Consider the following 16,369-nt stretch of genomic DNA (forward strand, 5'->3'; position numbering starts at 1 on the left):
TGGGGCAATCATGTAGTTTTAAGGCATAATAGCTTGAAATAGCTGATAAATGTTTTGGAATTTGGAATATATGAACATATGTTCTGTGTAAGAAAGTAGCTTGTAGAAATTAGCAAAATGCTCTTACAAAATGTGGAGGTCTGGCAAAATATCCTTGCAAACTCCTGGAGTTCAATAGCTTTCAGAAAGGGAAAGAATATGCTCTGTCGAAGGTATGTGACGTTTACCAGTGCTGATTGCAAGAGCATCAGCAGCCATCTGTTCAGACAAATGTAATAGGGTTCTTCGGAAGGCTGAGAAATAAAAAGGGAGTTACAGCAGAGTCGTCACCTCGCAGTGGTAAGAAAGGGAAACAGTTTACAGCTTGATAGGAGTTAAAACAAATCCTTCACAGAAGAAGAAGACAACCATGGCTGGCATAGTTCCTGGAACAAAGATAATCCCTGTATTCTGCTGGTATCCCATAGAACAAAATATATTGTAGTGTTCTCTTACCTTTATGGTACCTTGATGGAACTTGAAGTTGGTAATAAACAAAGATAAAACTATATTTCTAAAGAAATATATATACATGTTACATTGTGTCTTAATTCAAGGATACAGATCATTTTAGCTAATATCCCATTGAACTGGTTGAAGGAGTATATGTGTTCCCATACATAGAGTCATACAGCACTGAAACAGGCCCCTTGGCCCACTGAGTCTGTGCTGACCATCAACCATCCATTTATACTAATCCTACATTAACCCCATATTCTCTACCACATCCCCACCATTCTCCTACCACCTACATACACTAGGGGCAATTTACAATGGCTAATTTACCTATCAACCTGCAAGTCTTTGGCTGTGGGAGGAAACCGGAGCACCCAGCAGAAACCCACGCGATCACAGGGAGAACTTGCAAACTCGGCACAGGCAGTACCCAGAACTGAACCCGGGTCGCTGGAGCTGTGAGGCTGCAGTGCTAACCACTGTGCTGCCCCTAACTGTTGAAGGAAAATGGTGTGTTGATACTGTCAACGGCTACATAAAGGTTGAGGAGGCTGAGGAAGAATAATGCACCAGGTTCACATTCAGAATGAACGTTGGTCGTAACTTTGGTAAAGACAGTTTTAGAGCTGTGAAAGGGTGAAAACCTGATTGAAGTATTTTGAAACAGAATTGCATGAGAGATGGACATAGATCAGGGAGTCAAGAATAAATTCAAAGATTCTTTTGAGGAAAGAGAGGTTGAGAACTGGGTGGAGGTTTGATTTTGGTCATTTTTGAGGAAGGGGATAATGATGTGATTTTGAATGGAAGAAGGGCAGTGCTTCTTGAGAAGGACCCAATTACAGTGAGAGTTATCATGCGAGGCCTAGAAGCAAAGCTGGGTGGTCAGGATTTTAGTGGCTATGTGCAAATTTATGATAGGCGAGGGTTCTCACCTGCAGAATTCCAGCTGATGCATTATACTCTCATGGCAGTGCCTGTACTTATGCATTGGCACTCTGAAACTCAATGGAAATAAAAGGACATTATGTATGGATCTTAATTCTCCCAAGAAAACAGATATTTCATCTAATTACTAGTGTGAGACAACAACAAGAGAAGGGTAGGGGTGGGGGTGCAAGGTTGTCGATGCAGCATTAAGTATATAACGAGCAGACTTTATGCACAACATAATGCATGTCATTTTCTAAGAATGTGTTGGCTCCAGTTGTAGCACTCGACTGCAACATAATTTAAGTAAGTTTCAGCCATTCCATTTTAAGATTCTTGGATAAAATATGTTTTTTTTTACAATTTTGTATAACTAGAGATGAAAAGGTGGTTAGATGATTCAGTTGTTCTCCTAATGCTGATGTTGAGTAAAGTATGAGGTATACAGGAGTGGCCTGGGGTTAGTCACTCACGAATTTTCCCTCCCTCACTTTTCCTCCCAGCATCTCATCCTTACAACACAGCTTAAGATCAGTAAAATTGTGATGGGCCTCATAGTTGTGGAACAGTGTGCCAGAATGCTGCAATCTTTTAAGGATTATACCACATGTATACTTTACAGTGAAATGCTGCTTTAAAACATAGAAACATAGAAAAATAGGAGCAGGAGTAGGCCATTCGGCCCTTCGAGCCTGCTATGCCATTCAATATGATCATGGCTGATTATCCAAACTCAGTAACCTGTTCCCGCTTTCTCCCCGTATCCCCTGCTCCCATTAGCCCTAAGAACTATATCTAACTCTTTTTTGAATATATTTAATGATTTGGCCTCAACTGCTTTCTGTGGTAGAGAATTCCACAGGTTCACCACTCTCTGGGTGAAGAAATCTCTCCTCATCTCAGTCCTAAATGGCTTACCCCTTATCCTTAGACTGTGACCCCTGGTCCTGGACTCCCCCGCCATTGGGAACATCCTTCCTGCATCTCATCTGTCCAGTCCTGTTAGAATTTTGTAGGTTTCTATGAGATCTCCTCTCATTTTTCTAAACTCTAGCGAATACAAGCCTAATCGACCCAATCTCTCTTCCATCCCAGGAATCAGTCTGGTGGACCTTCACTGCATTCCCTCCATAACAAATACATCCTGCCTCAAATTAGAAGACCAAAACTGCACACAATACTCCAGATGTGGTCTCTCCAAGGCCCTATATAATTGCAGCAAGATATCCTTGCTCCTGTACTCGAATCCTCTCGCTATGAAGGCTAACATACCATTTGCCTTCTTAACTGCCTGCTGCACCTGCAAGCTTACATTCAGCGACTGGTGCACAAGGACACCCAGGTCTCGCTGCACTTCCCTCTTTCCCAATCCATCGCTGTTCAGATAATCTGCCTTTCTGTTTTTGCCGCCAAAATGGACAACCTCACATTCTCTACCACAGAAAGCAGTTGAGGCTAAATCATTAAATATATTCAAGAAAGAGTTAGATATCGTTCGGAGGGATAAAGGAATCAAGAGTTTTGGGGAGAAAGCGGGAACAGGGTACTGAATTTGGACGATCAGCCATGATCGTATTGAATGGCGGTGCAGGCTCAATGGGCCAAATGGCCTACTCCTGGTCCTATTTTCTATGTTTCTACATTAGCCACATTATACTGCATCTGCCATGTAGTTGACCACTCACTCAATCTGTCCAAATCACACTGGAGCTTCTCTGCATCCTCCTCACAGCTCACACTCCCACCCAGCTTTGTGTCGTCTGCAAACTTGGATATATCACATTTAATTCCCTCATCCATATCATTAATGTATATTGTAAATAGCTGGGGTCCTAGCACTGATCCCTGAAGTACCCCACTAGTCACTGCCTGCCACTTGGAAAAAGACCCCTTTATTCCTACTCTTTGTTTCCTGTCAGCCAACCAGTTCTCTCTCCATATCAGTACCTTACCCCCAATCCCATGTGTTTTAATTTTGCACGCTAATCTCTTATGTGGGAACTTATCAAAAGCCTTCTGAAAGTCCAAATACACCACATCCATTGGTTCTCCCTTATTTATTCTACTAGTTACATGCTCAAAAAATTCTAGTAGATTTGTCAAGCATGATTTCCCTTTTGTAAATCCATGTTGACTTTGTCCTGTCCTGTCATTGTTTTCCAAGTGCTCTGCTATCACATCTTTTATAATGGACTGTAGCATTTTCCCCACTACTGATGTCAGGCGAACTAATTCCCTGTTTTCTCTCTACCTCCTTTTTTAAATAGTGGGGTTACATTAGCCACCCTCCAATCCGTTGGAACTGTTCCAGAGTCAATAGAATTTTGAAAAATGACCAGCAATGCATCTACTATTTCTCGGGCCACTTCCTTAAGTGCTCTGGGATGTAGATTATCAGGCCCTGGGGATTTATCGGCCTTCAATCCCATCAATTTCCCTAACACCATTTCCCTACTAATACTGATTTCATACAATTCTTCCTTCTCACTCGACCCTATGTTCCCCAACATTTCTGGGAGGCAATCTGTGTCCTCCTTTGTGAAGACAGAACCAAAGTATGTATTTAATTGGTCTGCCATTTCTTTGTTCCCCATTATAAATTCCCTCGTTTCTGACTGTTAGGGACCCATATTTGTCTTCATTAATCTTTTTCTCCTCACATATCTATATAAGCTTTTACAGTCAGTTTTTATGTTCTCTGCAAGCTTACTCTCATACTCAATCTTCTCCTTCTTAGTCAATCCCTTGGTCCTCCTTTGCTGAATTCTAAACTGCTCCCAATCCTCAGGTTTGGTGCTTGTTCTGGCCATTTTATATTTCTCCTCATTTGGATCTAATAATATCCCTAATTTATTTTGTAAGCCAGGGTTGAGCCACCCTTCCTGTTTTATTTTTGTGCCAGACAGGAATGAACAATTCTTGTGATTCATCCAAGCGCTCTTTAAATGCTAACCATTGCCTATCCACTGACAACCCTTTAAGTAACATTCCCCAATCTATCATAGCCAACATGCGCCTCATACCTTCATAGTTTCCTTTATTTAGATTCAGGACCCTAGTCTCGGAATCAACTCTCTCACTCTCAATCTTAATGAAGAATTCTATCATGTCATGGTCACTCTTCCCCAAGGGACCCCGCACAACAAGATTGTTAACTAATCCTTTCTCATTACACAATACCCATTCTAGGATGGCCTGTTCTCTAGTTGGTTCCTCAACGTATTGGTCCAAAAAAAACAACACCTACGCACTCCAGGAATTCCTCCTCTAACAGTATTATTGCTAATTTGGTTTGCCCAATCTATATGTAGATTAAAGTCACCCATAAGTACAGTTGTACCCTTATCGCATGCGTCTCTAATTTCCTGTTTAATGCCATCCTCTACATCACCACTGTTGTTTGGGGGTCTACCCACCAATGTTTTCTGCCCCTTCAGTCAACAAAGGGCAAGTTATAATTCTTTCAGCTGCACTTCAAAAATTTACTTGAAGGTATAAGCTGGATGAAGAAAAGGACGATTCCACCAAGTAAAAGTGTGCCTGAAAGGCTGATCTTGCGGGGAAACCTCTGGAGGAAAAACCAAGCTGCTACATGGGCCGGAACTTCGATGGCACCAGAGAAGAAACAGTTCAAATAGCCATCACCATGGAGATTGGGTGTGCTCAAAGACAGGCCGAAGTATCCAATTGCTAGAATCATCCTGCAACAAAATTATAAAATGTGCTTGTAAAACCATTTTTTAAACTTTCCTCTCCCACCCCTCTTTTTTTCATTTTGGTTTGACTCGGATTTTCTTTCTCATTTTTGCTCCCTCTTCCACCTATCATTTGCCAACAAGGGGACAAGCAGCAGATCGGCTCTTCATACTCTGTATTAATTTCAAATGTTAAAAGATGAACAGGAACATTCCCTGTAGACAATTAACCTTCTAAATTTACCTTCCCCCCTCCCCCCCACTACCCACCCCCTCTCTCCATTGAGAAACAGCAGTATTTAAATTGGAATTTGTTTGGAAAATCAATGCTGTACACATTACCTGTTTGCATGATTCCATTCCAATTTTTTTATCCTTCCATTGGTTCAAGGAGTAGCACAGCATATTGGCTGTCAATGTCCATCCAGTTACTGAGAGACTGGGGAAGCGAGTTCCTTTTCTCCTGCCCTCACTGCTACAAATACATCATTTTTCTCAACTTTTATTTAAGTTTATTGAAGTATTTCCATTGGCTCACACTTCTTTACAATTGGATTTTGGTGTAATACTTTCATTTGGATGTGGCTTGATATACTGCATCATTTTCATCAACTGTATTATCCTTAAGTATCCCTATTCTGTGGCACTGTTTTACAATGAATGTTACTTTACATATTGTTTTACTTAATGCAAACTCTCAAATAGTTAAAAAATGAAGAAAGAAAAAAATGTATGTGATGGTTTTTGTAAAGAGGACATGAAATGAAAACCCATGAAACAAACCTCCAGTACTGACCCCTGTATTTTTTTGTTTGGTCAGGGGGAGGTTTCTTCCTTTGCATGGCAATCCCATTCGGGTCACATCTCAGGTATCCATCTGTGTGAGAGGTTACGGTCTTATGGGGCTTGTTGCTAGGTCTTGTTAAGAGGATGAGGGAGATAGGCTCTTGTAAGTGGGACAAAATGTCCTGAAAAATTTTGGTGGATCCAAAGTATAACCCACACCTGCGCCTCCAGAGGCCCGACTTGGGAATCTTGGCAGACCATTACGCTGGATTTCACATAGCATAACAGGTGCCAAAGATCCATCCAGCTGCTGAGAGACAGGGGATGAGAGAAGTGGAAGTCCCTGTCCTTGGAAACTGAAAACAGTGTAACATGCATACAAGCTTACAAAATTTGCAAAAGCTCATAAACAGCTTCCATAACGTTGTTTGGCCACTTTAAAAAAGCACTGTTTCAAGTGATAAACAACCTTGAAAAGAGGTTTAGGGTGTTATGCATTACCGTTAAGGGCCATATCTAAAACTGCTGTGCATCACCAGACAGGATGTGATGTATATACTCATATAATCATCAGGCAGAAGATAGGAGCAGTTTTAGAGACCCAACATGTTAACTAGCATCCCAGATTTTTTAAAATTCATTTCATGGGATGTGGGTGTCGCTGGCCAGGCCAGCATTTATTGCCCATTATTGGTGGCGGTGAGCTGCCTTCTTGAACAGCTGCAGTCCATGTGGGGTAGGTACACCCACAGTGCTATTAGGGAGTTCAGGATTTTGACCCAGTGACAGTGAAGGAACAGCAATATAGTTCCAAGTCAGGATGGTGCATGGCTTATAGGGGAACTTGCAGGTGATGGTGTTCCCACGCATCTGCTGCCCTTGTCCTTCTAGTTGGTAGAGGTCGCAGAGTTGGAAGATGCTGTCTAAGGAGCCTTCATGCATTGCTAAAGTGCATCTTGTAGATGGTACACACTGCTTCCACTGTGCATCATTGGTGGAGGGAGTGAATGTTTGTGGATGGGTTGCCAATCAAGCGGGCTACTTTTTCCTGGATGGTGTCGAGCCTTTTGAGTGTTGTTGGAGCTGCACCCATCCAGGCAAGTGGAGAGTATTCTATCACACTCCTGACTTGTGCCTTGTAGATGGTGGTTAGGCTTTGTAGAGTCACGAGGTGAGTTACTTGCCACAGGATTCCTAGCCTCTGACCTGCTCTTGTAGTAACGGTGTTTATATGGCTACTCCAGTTCAGTTTCTAGTCACTGGTAACCCCCAGGATGTTGATAGTAGGGGATTCAGCAATCATAATGCCATTGAATGTCAAGGGGAAATGGTTAGATTCTCTTGTTGGAGATGGTCATTGCCTGGTACTTGTGTGGCGCGAATGTTAATTGCCACTTATCAGCCCAAGCCTGGATATTCTCCAGGTCTTGCTGCAATTCTACAGACTCAGTATCTGAGGAATCGTGAATGGTGCTGAATGTTATGCATTCATCAGCGAACATGCCTACTTCTGATCTTATGATTGAAGGAAGATCATTGATGAAGCAGCTGGGCTTAAGACACTACCCTGAGGAACTCCTGCAGTGATGTCCTGGAGCTGAGATGATTGACCTCCAACAACCACAACCATCTTCCTTTTTGCTAGGTACGGTTCCAACCAGTGAAGAGTTTTCCCCCAATTCCCATTGCCTGCAGTTTTGCTAGGGCTCCTTGATGCCATTGTTGTATATAGTTTCATTTCTTCAAATAAAAGAACCCACTGAACTCAGTTACCAATCCTCTTCGTGTTGTTGGTGTGTTTGTGTAAAGTAGAAAACACGAGGACTAAGGCTGCTGCTCCAAGGGGTTCTGAATAAGCTAAATCCTTTATTATTAAATTGGATTGCAATACTTTTGTTTATGTTTTAAAATCATGTTCTGTAACTTGCTGTGAAAATAGCATCCCAAAGATCTGGCGTACAGAAAGGGGTAATTAAAGTGAGAGCACAGCGGGACACCAATTTGTCATGGCTAAAGCTCTAGCTAAACACAATTTTCTTGACTTACAGTGAAAAAAAACAAATAATGGAGTGCAGTAAGGGATTTAGAAACTTTTGAAAGGGGAAGTGAGCACTGATAGCGTAAAAGTAGATTTCTAGATGGAATCTGGAAGTTCAGAGATGGTTCACTTGACTGATACCTGGGATGGGAGGGTTATCTTATGAAGAAATGTTGAACAGGTTGGGTCTGTATCCATTGGAATTTAGAAGAATGAGTGGTGATTTTATTGAAACATATCTAAGGGACACAGTTAAATAATAAGGGGTCGAGACGGAGATGTGGAGAATTTATTTTCTCTCGGAGGGCTGTGTTTCTTTGGAATTCTCTTTCCCAGAGAGCAGTAGAGGCAGAGTCATAGAATATTTTTAAGTCAGAGGCAGAAAAATTCTTGACTAACAAGGGAGTCAAAGGGTATCAGTGGTCGGCGGGTATGTAGAGTTGGGGCCACAATCAGATCAGCCATGATCTGATTAAATGGTGGAGCAGACTTGAAGGAGCCAAATGGCCTACTCCAGCTCCTAATTCATATGTTCTTATGTAACCCACTCGAGGAAATTTTGATTCATGACACTTATTTTTAACATATTTTCCAATACATGGTAGTACACTGTGTAAATTGGAATGGTTTTACATATCTATATAAATATTAAAATAAAATAGATATTATGTGTCACAGAGCATAACAGAGCAGGCCTTCATGCATTCCGGTACCATAGTTAAATGAGATAACAGTGCAAGTAGTGATGGTCTGTGACACATTATCAGGTGAAATCCTGCAGTGTCAAGGACCTAAATTCTGGTTTGTTAAGTTAATTATCTAGTTATTGCAATATATTCTCATTTGTCACCTTAATTGCCATTAGTTGTAAATTACTGCATTAAATACATCAATGCTGTTCTGACAAATCAGCTGTAAATAATATTAACAATTCCTACCAAGCAATAGAGCAGTTGGTAAATTGCAGTTGAGCTTGTGTTGAGCTTCATTGGAACAGTGTTGGTGTTCAAGGACGGAGAGATCAGAATGAGATGGAGAATTAAAATGGCAAGCGACAAGAAACTCAGGGTCATGCTTGCGAACTGAACAAAGGTCTTCAGCAAACCAATCACCCAATCTGCGTTTGGACTACCCGATGTAGAGGACACCACATTGTGAGCAGTGCATAAAGTATAGTAAGTTGGAAGAAGTACAAGTGAAGCACTGTGTGTTTGGGGCTATGGATGGTGGGGAGGGAGGTGCTGAATCTTATGCACTTGATATGGAATTTGTCAGAGCAACAGCATTCATGAAGAGCAGATCATGTGTAACTAATCTAAGTGACTTTCTTGGGGAGGTCACTAGCCTGGTGGATAGGGGAGTGTTTTATGATTGTTGTCTATATGAACGTCCAGAAGGCACTTAATAAGGTTCTGCACAAGTGATATCGAGCAAAAATGAAAGTGCACAGAATTAAGTTATGGCAGATGGAGTTTAATGTGGGGAATGAGAGGTCACTTACTTTGAATTTGAGAAATGCAAATTGGAAAATGTTCTGAACAACTAGAGACTAGCAAAGGGATTTGGATGTGCATGTACACAAATCACTAAAATCTGGTGTACAGAATTAAAAAATAATCAAAATAAAACGGAATGTTGGAATTTATCTCAAAAGGGTTGCAATATAAAAATGCAGAAGCAGTATTTCAGTTGAACAGATCCTTGTTCAGACTCCATCTGGTTTCACAAGAATGATATCATGCCTTAAGAGCTTAAGTTATGAGGAGATGTTGCATGAACCTGGTTTGTATTCACTTGAGTTTAGAACACTGAAGGCTAATCTAATTGAGATCTTTAAAATGATAAAATATAATAGGGTAGACACAGAGAAACTATTTCTCTGGAGGAGGAATCCAGAATAATGTGGCAAAGTATTAAAATTCCACAAGGCCATTTGTGAGTGAAATTAGGAAGCACTTATTCACACAGATGTAATGGAAATCTGAAGTTCTCTCCCCAAAAAGGGTGTGGATCCTGGGACAATTTAAATTTTCATGAATGGTAGTGGGCAGTTAAACAATTAATGAGAGGAGGAGGATCCACACACATCCCCATCCTGAATGATGGTGGAGCCCATTCGTGCATGTTAGTGCAAAAGACATTTGCAACCATATTTAGCCAGAGGTGAAGGGTAGATGATCGATCTCAGTCTCATACAGTCATAGAGTCATTTACAGCACAGAAGGAGGCCATTTGGCTCATCGCGTCCTTGCCAGCTCTCTGTGGAGCTGGATTGTCAGTCCTGCTCGTCCGCTTGATCCCCGTAGCCATGCAAGTTTATTTCCTTCAAGTGCCCATCCAATTTCCTTCTGAAATCATTGATTGCTTCTGCTTCCACTACCCTCATAGGCAACCAGATCATATCACTCGCTACGTGAAAAAGTTCTTCCTCACATTCTCCCTGCATCTCTTGCCCAAAATCTTTAATCTGTGTCCCCTAGTCCTTGTATCATCAGTTATTTGGAACAGTTTCTCCTTGTCTAACTTATCTAAGCCTGTCATAATCTTGTACAACTCTATCAAATCTCCTCAAACCCCTTTGCTCCAGCTTTACCAACTTAACCTTGTAACTAAAATCCCCCATCCCTGGAAACATTCTGATAAATCTCCTCTGCTCCCCCTCATGAACCCTCACATCCTTCCTAAATGTGGTGATCAGAACTGGACTTAATACTCTAGTTGGGACCTAACCAGAGCTCTATAAAGGCTCAACATAACTTCCCTGCTCATGCACGCAATGCCTCAATTTATGAAGCCCAAGATCCCATATGCTAACCTCTCTCTCAATATTTCCTATAATCTTCAACGATCAATGCACAGGTCTCTCTGTTCCTACACTCTCTCAGAACTATGCCAGTAAGTCGATATTGCCTCACCCTATCCCTTCTGCCAAACCTATCTATTAAATTCCATCTGCCTCTTTTCTGCCCATTTTATGAGCCTATCTATGTCCTGTTGCTGGCGATTCATATCATCCTCACTCCTGCAAGTTTGGTATCAGACAAATTTAGAAATACTACTCTGTATTCCAAGATCCAAGTCATTTCTACACAGCAAAAAAGCAATGGTCCTAGGGAACGCGACTGTCTACCTTCCTCCAGTCTGAAAAATAACCATTTATTATGACTCGCTGTTTTCTGTCCTTAAGTCAATGGTTTTTATCCAATTGGATACTGATCCTCCTATTCTATGCGCCTCTATTTTGTTAATCAGCCATTTATGTGGTACTTTATCAAACACTTTCTTAAAATCCATATAGAAAACATCCATCGCATTCCCTCATCAACCTTCTCTGTTACTTCATCAAAAAATTCCATTAGATTATTCAAGCATGATCTGCCATTTACAAAACCATGCTGGCTATCGTTAATTAATTGAAACCTCGCCAAGTGATTTTTCTTCCCTTGATTATTGTTTCTAAAACCTTACCCACCACTGATGTTAAACTAACTGTCCTTTGGATGCTAGGACTGTCCTTACACCCTTTCTTGAATAAGGGTCATTTGCCAATCTCCAATCCTCTGGCACCTTCCCCTCATATCTCAGGAAGATTGAAAGATTATAGCAATTCCTTTTGCTACCTCCATCCTTCCTTTAGCAACCTGGGATGCAAGCCATCTGGACCAGGTAACTTATCTACTCTAAACATAGCCAGCAGTACTACCTCCTTCTCAATTTTTACCCTAGCCATTGCCTCTATTCTCCCCATTTTTACTGATATCTTGCCAGATTCGAGGAGCCCTGCGCCTCTAAGCATATATTACCCTCTTTGTCTCTCATATGCCCACTCCACCTTGTACTACCCACTTACTATTTACATGCCAGTAGAAGATTTTTGTGTTCCCTTTTATGTTGACAACCATTCTATTCTCATATTATCTCTTTACCAGAGTTGTTTTCATATTCACTCGCCTCTCAACTCATTATATTTGGCCTGGATCTCACTTGAAGAATTCACCTGACATGCATCATACATCCTCATCATCCAAAGAGCCCGGTTTTTGGTTTCCCTACCTTTTGTCCATGTTAGAATATACCTATCCTGTACATAAAATCATAAGATCATAAGATTAGGAGCAGGAATAGGGCATTTGGCCCTCCAGCCTGCTCGGCCATTCAATAAGAGCATGGCTGATCTGATTGTGACCTTAACTCTACTTTCCAGCCTGCACCCATAACCCTTAATTCTCTTGTAAATCAAAAATCTGTTTAACTGAGCCTTGAATATATTCAGTGACCCAGCCTCCACTGCTCTCTAGGGAAGAGAATTCCAAAGATTAATGACCCTCTGAGAGAAGAAATTCCTCCTCATCTACATCCTAAATGGGAGACCCCTTATTTTTAAACTGTGCCCCCTTCTAGATTCCCCCACAAAAGGAAACATCCTCATAGCATCTATCTTGTCAAGCCCCCTCAGAATCTAATATGCTTCAATAAGATCACCTCTCATTCTTCTAAACTCCAATGAGTATCGGCCCAACCTGCTCAACCTTTCCTCATAAGACAACCCCTTCATTCCAGGAATCAGCCCAGTATATCTTCTCTGAACTGTTTCCAAGGCAAGTACTTCTTCTTTGGCCTCCTTGTCTCGAGAGACAATGGGTAAGCGCCTGGAGGTGGTCAGTGGTTTGTGGAGCAGCGCCTGGAGTGGCTATAAAGGCCAATTCTAGAGTGACAGACTCTTCCACAGGTGCTACAGAAAAATTTGTTTGTCGGGGCTGTTACACAGTTGGCTCTCCCCTCGCGCTTCTGTCTTTTTTCCTGCCAACTGCTAAGTCTCTTTGACTCGCCACACTTTAGCCCCGCCTTTATGACTGCCCGCCAGCTCTGGCGATCGCTGGCAACTGACTCCCACAACTTGTGATCAATGTCACAGGACTTCATGTCGCGTTTGCAGACGTCTTTAAAGCGGAGACATGGACGGCCGGTGGGTCTGATACCAGTGGCGAGCTCGCTGTACAATGTGTCTTTGGGGATCCTGCCATCTTCCATGAGGTTCACATGGCCAAGCCATCACAAGCGCCGCTGACTCAGTAGTGTGTATAAGCTGGGGATGTTGGCCGCCTCGAGGACTTCTGTGTTGGAGATACGGTCCTGCCACTGATGCCAAGTATTCTCCGGAGGCAGCGAAGATGGAATGAATTGAGACGTCACTCTTGGCTGACATACGTTGTCCAGGCCTCGCTGTCATAGAGCAAGGTACTGAGGACACAGGCTTGATACACTCGGACTTTTGTGTTCCGTGTCAGTGCGCCATTTTCCCACACTCTCTTGGCCAGTCTGGACATAGCAATGGAAGCCTTTCCCATGCGCTTGATTTCTGCATCTAGAGACAGGTTACTGGTGATAGTTGAGCCTAGGTAGGTGAACTCTTGAACCACTTCCAGAGCGTGGTCGCCGATATTGATGGATGGGGTATTTCTGACGTCCTGTCACATGATTTTCATTTTCTTGAGGCTGATGGTTCGGCCAAATTCGTTGCAGGCAGCCGCAAACCTGTCGATGAGACTCTGCAGACACTCTTCAGTGTGAGATGTTAAAGCAGCATCGTCAGCAAAGAGGAGTTCCCTGATGAGGACTTTCTGTACTTTGGTCTTCGTTCTTAGACGGGCAAGGTTGAACAAGCTGCCCCCTGATCTTGTGTGGAGGAAAATTCCTTCTTCTGAAAACTTGAACGCATGTGAGAGCAGCAGGGAGAAGAAAATCCCAAACAGTGTGGGTGCGAGAACACAGCCCTGTTTCACGCCACTCAGGATAGGAAAGGGGTCTGATGAGGTGCCGCTATGCTGAATTGTGCCTTTCGTATTGTCATGGAATCTACCAATCTACCCTCTTAAACTGTTTAAATTCTCCTGGCTCTTTAATCAGTTAATTTTAGCCCTAACTATAAGCTAACAGCTAGTTTATGTTACCTGGGCCCACTGCCCACCCCCAGCCATACCTGCTCTTTGTTTTCCTCATTGAGCACTAAATGGAATTGGACGTAATGCGGACGAAATTGCAAAGTACAGCTGGTGATACTTTGATCTTCGATCCTGCTGTCCACACCGTCCAGAGTGTCCGCGGCCATGGCCACGGCGTGCGGTAGGTCCATTGTAGAGAAGAAGGAGCAGCAGGACCCTCGGGCAATAAGACTATCACAGAGGGGAAGCCTTGCGAAAAAGGTGCCCCGAACACGCAAAAAGCCACGAACGGCTCCTCGGCCACAACTTCAAAGCGCCCGCGGGAGATGGCTCGGAGAGCATCTGCAGCGTAATGTCGGCGAATTCCTGCTGGTACCGGCGCCCGAGGCTGTCGCTCACCTCCCGGAGGACGCGGTTGAGCATTCCCGGCGTCGATGGTGGGAACTGATGAAATGGTTTATTACCTGCACCCCCTTCCCCCACCTTCCCCTTCCCTCCCTTCCGCTTCCCCTTCCCCTTCCCAGCTCCACTCTCCCAGCTCACCATCCCCCCCACCCCCTCCCTCCTCGCAACCCCTTCCTAGCTCCCCGTCGCACCATCTTGCCCGTGCACCCCCTTCCCCTGCACCCCCCCCAACCCCCTTACAGCCCCCTTCCCAGCTCCCTCTCGCACCCCCTTCCCTCCACCCCTTCCCCTCGCACCCCCTCCTCCCACTGGCATCCTCCTACCCCTGTGTAGGGGCCATAACAACCCCACTGCCTTGTGGGCGTCTCTGGAGCGTCCAAGGCTAAGGGAATAAACCCTAACAGAAAATCCGGAGCGGAACCCCGTAGGCGGTCATGTGTCACCTTTGGCATGTTTCCGGCAGTTCCTGCAGCCATACTGGTGCCAAACGTTGTGCTCTGCACTCCTTTGGACCCCACCAGAAAGGCCAAGCCAAGTATATCCCTCATCAAGTAAGGAGGGCGGCACAGTGGCGCAGTGGTTAGCACCGCAGCCTCACAGCTCCAGCGACCCGGGTTCAATTCTGGGTACTGCCTGTGTGGAGTTTGCAAGTTCTCCCTGTGTCTGCGTGGGTTTCCTCCGGGTGCTCCGGTTTCCTCCCACATGCCAAAAGACTTGCAGGTTGATAGGTAAATTGGCCATTATAAATTGCCCCTAGTATCGGTAGGTGGTAGGGAAATATAGGGACAGGTGGGGATGTGGTAGGAATATGGAATTAGTGTAGGATTAGTATAAATGGGTGGTTGATGGTCGGCACAGACTCGGTGGGCCGAAGGGCCTGTTTCAGTGCTGTATGTCTAAACTAAACTAAACTATATGCAGTACTCTAGGTATGGTTTTACCAATGCCTGTACAGTTGTAGCAAGACTTCCCTACTTTTATATTCCATCCCCATAGCAATAAATGCCAACATTCCATTTGCTTTCCTAATTACTTGCTGTACCTGCATGCTGGCTTTTCGTGATTCATCTACAAGGACACCCAGATCCCTCCATACTGGAGCATTCTGCAGTCTCTCTCCATTTAAATAATATTCTGCTTTTATATTCTTCCCACCAAAGTGGACAACCTCACATTTTTGCACATTATCTGCCAACTTTTTGCCCACTCACTTAACCTATCTGTATCTCTCTTCAAACACTTTGGACTGAATTTTCCCGGCCCCCTGACGCCGCGGGTCGCAGTGCATGGGCCGGTAAAAAGTTGTGGGCAGAGGCCCACCTCGACCTGTGACGTTGAGAAGAGCTCGCCGCATATTACCGGCGGTGGCATGACCTCAGTGCGGTCGCCCCTGCCACCTGGCAGTGGGCCCTTCATCAGTATATGTAAATGAACATTTAAAATATTTAAATAAACTTAGCTGCAGGCGGCTGCCATCCTACTCCAATATTACGGCCGCCATTTGTATGGAGTTCTGGGCGAGAACCTGGTGGGGAGGGGAGAGTAATAAGATTTTCATGGGGGAGAGGTGGAGGAGCGGGGAAATCAATTTTTATTGGATATGGGAATGGTGGGAAGGGATTCAAGGGCAAAACATTGAAGGTGGGGGATGAAAGTTCAGCTATTAGATAAATCAATTGTTGGTCATCTCATTGCCTGGAATGACCATTGGGGGTGTTGGGAAAGGGCCTTCATTACTTATTTGTAAATGTAATAAAAATTAAACCAATCAGTAAGGGCTTCAAGCTCTTTTAAAAATACTGCCAGCGCCTGCATGATGGTGTCGGATGCCGTTGTCAGAGACACGGAGGACGCCCCCTCTATGTAATATCGTGGGGGCTCAGGGATGGCGCATCCACACGGGATGCATGCCGTTCTTAGAGTGCGCCGCCGCGGACTGTGGCACACTGATAAAATTCAGTCCTTTGTGGCCTCCTCACAATTTGCTTTCCTACTTATCTTTGCATTGTCTGTTGATTTGGCTACAATAAACTCGGTCCCTTCATCCAAGTCATTAATATACATCATAAATAGTTGAA

General features: G+C 43.7%; 1 protein-coding gene across 3 annotated transcripts in view; it reads right to left on the bottom strand.

Annotated features, from left to right (window-relative positions):
- LOC137375970 (organic cation/carnitine transporter 2-like) overlaps positions 1-16,369 on the bottom strand; it is a 117,509-nt gene that overhangs the window by 23,369 nt on the left and 77,771 nt on the right. For all 3 annotated transcript variants that reach the window (XM_068043782.1, XM_068043785.1, XM_068043784.1), the window contains one exon: positions 4,912-5,126. In XM_068043782.1, coding sequence (XP_067899883.1) covers positions 4,912-5,126 — 215 coding nt within the window. The remainder of the gene's footprint in view (positions 1-4,911; positions 5,127-16,369) is intronic.

This window comes from Heterodontus francisci, chromosome 12 (genome assembly GCF_036365525.1).
Source record: "Heterodontus francisci isolate sHetFra1 chromosome 12, sHetFra1.hap1, whole genome shotgun sequence".
Lineage (NCBI taxonomy): Eukaryota > Metazoa > Chordata > Chondrichthyes > Heterodontiformes > Heterodontidae > Heterodontus > Heterodontus francisci.